Here is a 6,131-nt window from a genome sequence, read left to right on the forward strand (position 1 = left end):
TCTGAGGAGGGAGGAGGATTCTGTCTGAGAGAGGAGGATTCTGTCTGAGGGAGGAAGATGTCCCTGTCTGAGGAGGGAGGAGGATTCTGTCTGAGGAAGGAGAATATCCCTGTCTGAGGAGGGAGGAGACCTGTGTTTGAGGAAGGAGGAGGTCCCTGTCTGAGGGGGAGGAGGCTTCTGTCTGAGGAAGGAGAAGGTCCCTGTCTGAAGAAGGAGGAGACCTCTGTCTGAAGGAGAAGGCCCCTGTCTGAATGGGGAGGATCTCATGTCTTCACTTCTTAAGTGAAGCAAAGAAAAATTTATCTTATAATAAGAGAAAATTGACTGGGCACAGTGGCTCACGCCTGTAATCCCAGCACTTTGGGAGGCCAAGGCAGGCAGATCACTTGAGGCCAGGAGTTTGAGACCAGCCTGGTCAACATGGTGAAACCCCATCTCTACTAAAAATACAAAAATTAGCTAGGCGAGGTGGCAGGTGCCTGTAATCCCAGCTACTCGGGAGGCTGAGGTGGGAGAATCACTCGAACCTGGTAGGTGGAGGTTGCAGTGAGCTGAGATTGTGCCACTGCACTCCAGCCTGGGCAACAGAGCAAGACTGTGTCTCAAAAACAAAACAAAAAAAAAGGAAAGAGGGAAGGGAAGAAGGGAGGGAAGGAAGGAAAGAGGAAGGAAGGAAGGAGGAAGGAAGGAAAAGAACGGAAGAGAGAAAGAAAACTGGATGGGCAAGGTGGCTTATACCCTTAATCCCTGCCCTTTAAGAGGCCGAGGAGGGCAGATTGCTTGAGTCCAGGAGTTCGAGACCAGACTGGGCAACATGGTAAAACCCCGTATCTACAAAAATAAAATAAAATAAAATAATTAGCCAGGTGTGGTGGTGCACACCTGTAGTCCCAGCTACGTGGGAGGCTGAGGTGGGAAGATTGAGCCCAGGAGACGGAGGCTTCAGTGAGCCAAGATATCTCTGCACTCCGGCCTGGGAGACAGAGCAAGAACCTGTGCCAAAAAAAAAAAAAAAAAGAGAGAGAGAGAGAGAGAAAAGAAAAAAAAAAGACAATTCAAGCAAATTCAGAATGATCTCCTTCACAAAGAGGAAATGGTGTGAGGGGCATTGGGAAAATTAGACAAAAGTCTGGTCTACTGAAATATGGTTTACATCCACATGGGGGTGAGTTTTATTTTTCCTCAGCATTGGGTAATTCCTTTAGTCCACTGGGGGTCAGAAAAAAAAAATGGCCAAATGTTACTATCCCAAGGCACTTGGATTGATTATTTCAGAGTATGAGTATATTTAGGTATCTCTTTAGGAATTCCACCCACTTTGGGCTGGGCACAGTGGCTCACGCCTGTGATCCCAGCACTTTGGGAGGCTGAGGCAGCAGGATTGCTTGAGATAGGGAATTCAAGACCAACTTGGGCAATGCAATGAGACAAAAAAACTTTTTTTTTTTGGAGACAGTGTCTTGCTCTGTCACGCAGGCTGGAGTGCAACCTCGGCTCGCTGCAACCTCTGCCTCCGGGGTTCAAGCGATTCTTCTGCCTCAGCCTCCTGAGTAGCTGGGATTTTTGTTTTGTTTTTTTGAGATGGAGTGTCGATCTGTCACACAGACTGGAGTGCGGTGGCACAATCTCAGCTCACTGCAACCTCAGCCTCCCAGGTTCAAGTGATTCTCCTGCCTCAGCCTCCCGAGTACCTGGGATTACAGGCATGTGCCACCACACCCGGCTAATTTTTGTATTTTTAGTAGAGACAGGGTTTCTCCATGTTGGCCAGGCTGGCGTCGAACTCCCAGCCCAGGTGATCCGCCCGCCTTGGCCTCCGAAAGTGCTGGGATTACAGGTGTGAGCCACCTCACCTGGCCAGATTTTTGTATTTTTAGTAGAGATGGAGTTGCACCATGTTGGCCAGGCTGGTCTCAAACTCCTGACCTCAGGTGATCTGCCCACTTCGGCCTCCCAAAGTGCTGGGATTTCAGGCATGAGCCACAGTCTGGCTGGCCTGATCTGTTCTAAATGCAGATCCAAACCCCCTGCAGGTGACCTGGATGAGGACATCATCCCGGAAGAGCACATTGTTTCCCGAAGCGAGTTCCCAGAGAGCTGGCTGTGGAAGATTGAAGACTTGAAAGAGCCACCAAAAAATGGGTAAGGCCAGGGTAGCCGCGATGCGCGCCCCCCCAGGACCAGACCGTTTAATTGGCATGCACCTGCCATCTCTTGTTTTCTCTGGAATCACGGTGCAACCCCACAGCCCAAACTAGAAAAGTCAGGAGTTGGGTTACCCACGTGGAGGCACCCCCAGACCCTTCCAGCCTGTCCCTCAGGGTCCCTCTGCACCAGCCCGCCCCTTCTATCACCCTGCTAGATGTCACCTCCTGATGCCCCAACCTCTTCTCCATCCAGAATCTCAACGAAGCTCATGAATATATTTTTGAAAGACTCCATCACCACTTGGGAGATTCTGGCCGTGAGCTTGTCGGACAAGAAAGGTGAGAGAGGATGGCGGCTAGTCCCAGGGAGGCAGGGACCCCAGGGTATCTGAGTGTCATCTCATTTTGTTCAAACTCAACCAACCCTCTGTTTCTTGGCACTTGATTCTCTGCCCTGGTTCCCACAGAGGTGTTGTTACCAGGAACTGCGGGAATCCTCAGTTCTTGTCTAACTTGGAAGACAGAATTCAGCCAAGAGACACAGAGCAGGGTTAAGTGGCAGAGTTGATGGAAGGAAGGAACAGCTCGGGCTGGTTCCGCTGGAAAAATTGTAGTAGCAGTGCTTATTTAAAGAGACAGGGCCGGGCTGAGTGGCTCACGTCTGTAATCCTATCAATTTGGGAGGCCAAGGTGGGTGGATCACTTCAGGTCAGGAGTTCAAGACCAGCCTGGCCAACATGGTGAAACCCCATCTCTACTAAAAATACAAAACAATTAGCTGGGTGAGGTGGCAGGCGCATGTAATCCCAGCTACTCCAGAGGCTGAGGCAGGAGAATCGCTTGAACCCGGGAGGTGGAGGTTACAGTGAGCCAAGATCATGCCACTGAACCCCAGCCTGGGTGACAAGAGCGAAACCTGGTCTCTAAATAAATAAATAGCAAAAGTATGCTCTGAAAGATGACACACAGACCTAGCTTCCCAAGAGAATGAGCCAGCAGCAGATACTGCTGGTGGACTGTTTTTATGAGACTCTTACATGATTTTTCATGAAAGGGCGTGAGGGGATGTCACTTGCAAGCATGTTTCGGGAGGCCTCTTTGGGCGCGCATGCTCTGTGACTATATGTGCTAGCATGCACGTGGCATGTCTCGTTAGCATCTAAAATCTCCACCCAGGAGTGTGTTTTTTACTATTTTTTTTTTTTTTTTTTTTTTTTTTTTGGAGACGGAGTTTCGCTCTTGTTACCCAGGCTGGAGTGCAATGGCGCGATCTCGGCTCACCGCAACCTCCGCCTCCTGGGTTCAAGCAATTCTCCTGCCTCAGCCTCCTGAGCAGCTGGGACTACAGGCACACGCCACCATGCCCAGCTAATTTTTTGTAGTTTTAGTAGAGACGGGGTTTCACCGTGTTGACCAGGATGGTCTCGATCTCTTGACCTCGTGATCCACCCACCTCGGCCTCCCAAAGTGCTGGGATTACAGGCTTGAGCCACCGCGCCCGGCTGTTTTTTACTATCATAATGAGCAAAAGACAACTCTAGGGTGAGTTTTTGGAGCAGTGCACATGCTCGTCATCGGGTAAAATCCCTGGCAGGGTTATCTCTGGCTTAACACCTGATGAGTTCCCTTCAGGGCTGGAGGACCCCAACCACAGGGCCACGTGTAGCCAATGTAGCTGTCGTCCTTTTCGCTGACTGACAGTGGGCAGTGCTATCAGTGGGCAGCATGTCCGGGACGTCTTTTCCCAGGGAGCTCCCCTGGGGTGGGGGGAGCTCAATTGGTGCTTCTTTCTTTCTTCTTTCTTTCCTTCTTTCTCTTTCTTTTCTCTCTTTCTTTCTTTCCCTCCTTCCCTTTCTTTCTTTCCCTTTTTTCTTTTACTTTCTGTCTTCCTCTTTCTTTTCTTTCTTTCATTCTTTTTCTTTCTCTCTTTCTTTCTTTCCCTCCCTCCCTTTCTTTCTTTTCTTTTTCTCTTTCCTTCTTTCTTTATTTTTCTTTCTCTCTCTCTGTTTCTTTCCCTCCCTTTCTTTCTTTCTTCCTTCCTTCCTTTTCTTTTAAGACAGTCTTGCTCTGTCACCCAGGCTGGAGTACAATGGCACAATCTCAGCTCACTGCAACCTCCACCTCCTGGGTTCAAGTGATGCTCCTGCCTCAGCCTCCCCAGTAGCTGGAATTACAGTCACCCGCCACCACACCCAGCTAATTTTTCTATTTTTAGTAGAGATGAGGTTTCACCATGTTGGCCAGACTGGTCTTGAACTCCTGATCTCAAGTGATCCGCCTGCCTCGGCCTCCCAAAGTGTTGGGATTACAGGCATGAGCCACAGCAGTGATTTTCTTTAAATGTGCTTTATTTGTTTAGAGTTTTTTCAGGTCATAGAATAATTAAGGGGAGAGTACAGAAGGTTCCCACATACCCCCAGTCCCCACACATTGATAGCCTCCCCTTCTGCCAGCACCCCCGGTTGAGCAATGCCTTGGTTGCAGTCAGCAAACCTCCAGGGACACATGACTTTCACCCTAAGTTCCAAGTTTCACCCGAGACTGTTGTACATTCTGTGGGTTTGGACCAATGGATAAGGACAGGAATCCACCTGCCATGTCAGAGTTTGAGACCAGCCTGACCAACATGGTGAAACCCCATCTCTAGTAAAAAGACAAAAGTAAGCTGGACGTGTTGGCAGGTGCCTGTAATCCCAGCTACTTGGCAGGCTGAGGCAGGAGGATCACTTGAACCTGGGAGGCGGAGGTTGCAGTGAGCTGAGATCACGCCACTGCAGTCCAGCCTGGGTGACAGAGCAATACTCTGTCTCAAGAAACAAACAGAAACAACAAAAAAAGAAAAGATACAAGAGGAAGCAGGAGGAGGAAACACATGGTTGACACATTGGTGGTCAGACCCCTCTGGGGTCCCCTTCCACACTCTTCACGGAAGCTTTCTCTCTTCTCCTTTTTCTCTTTCTCGACCTAAATAAATCACTTTTCTGCCAAAAAGAAAATTCACAACATTAAGTGTAAATATTCTATTTATACCCAAACTATAATTTATAATAAATTTAATTATAATTTATACATATTTATTATAATGTTTATAATTGTTAATTATAATGTAATATATAATATATATTATATATATTACATTACATATAACATATATAATGTATATTATTTATAATAAATTTGATTACAATATAATTTAATGAACTATAATAAATCATAATGTATTACAATGTAATTTTGTTATAATGTATATTTTGCTACTAATATATCATTTATTAACATATTAATATATAATGTATATTTTATTAGATATATGATATAAATTACATCATTTATTATTGGTTACATATTTATCATTATACCACATTATAACTTATTGCAAAACATTCTATTTAATCCAAATATACCCAAAATAGTATCATTTCAACATTTAGTAAAACGTTGCAAAAGCACATCGCTCTAATAATAATGTGACTATACTCCTTTCATATTTGATAATAATCTACGAGTATATCAAAATTACTGATGATATATCTTATTTGCACTAAGTCTTCAAAATCTCGCATGTATTTTACAATTCAGTACATCTCATTTAGGATACTAGATTTCTTTTTCTTTTTTTTTTTGAGACAGGGTCTCGCTCTGTCACCTAGGCTGGAGTGCAGTGGCGTAAACAGGATACTAGGTTTTCTTTTTTTTAGTAGAGATGGGGTTTCGCCATGGTGGCCAGGCTGGTCTCAAACTCCTGGCCTCAAGCGATCTGCCTTCCTCACCCTCTCAAAGTGCTGGTATTATAGGAGTGAGCCACCATGCCCAGCCCAGGATGCTAGGTTTTCACTGGAAATAGTTTGATCTGTATTTTAGATTTCTTGAAATATACAGCTGAAAAGGTAGATTCTCAGGCCGGGTACAGTGGCTCATGCCTGTAATCCCAGCACTTTGAGAGGCTGAGGCGGGCAAATCATTTGAGGTCAGGAGTTCAAGACC

General features: G+C 46.2%; 1 protein-coding gene across 2 annotated transcripts in view; it reads left to right on the plus strand.

The window, feature by feature from the left end:
* Positions 1 to 6,131, plus strand: part of C3 (complement C3) — a 38,434-nt gene that overhangs the window by 13,122 nt on the left and 19,181 nt on the right. For both annotated transcript variants that reach the window (XM_017528284.2, XM_017528285.2), the window contains exons 18-19: positions 2,034 to 2,142; positions 2,401 to 2,486. In XM_017528284.2, coding sequence (XP_017383773.1) covers positions 2,034 to 2,142; positions 2,401 to 2,486 — 195 coding nt within the window. The remainder of the gene's footprint in view (positions 1 to 2,033; positions 2,143 to 2,400; positions 2,487 to 6,131) is intronic.

Source organism: Cebus imitator, unplaced genomic scaffold, assembly GCF_001604975.1.
Source record: "Cebus imitator isolate Cc_AM_T3 unplaced genomic scaffold, Cebus_imitator-1.0 Scaffold53, whole genome shotgun sequence".
Taxonomy (NCBI): domain Eukaryota; kingdom Metazoa; phylum Chordata; class Mammalia; order Primates; family Cebidae; genus Cebus; species Cebus imitator.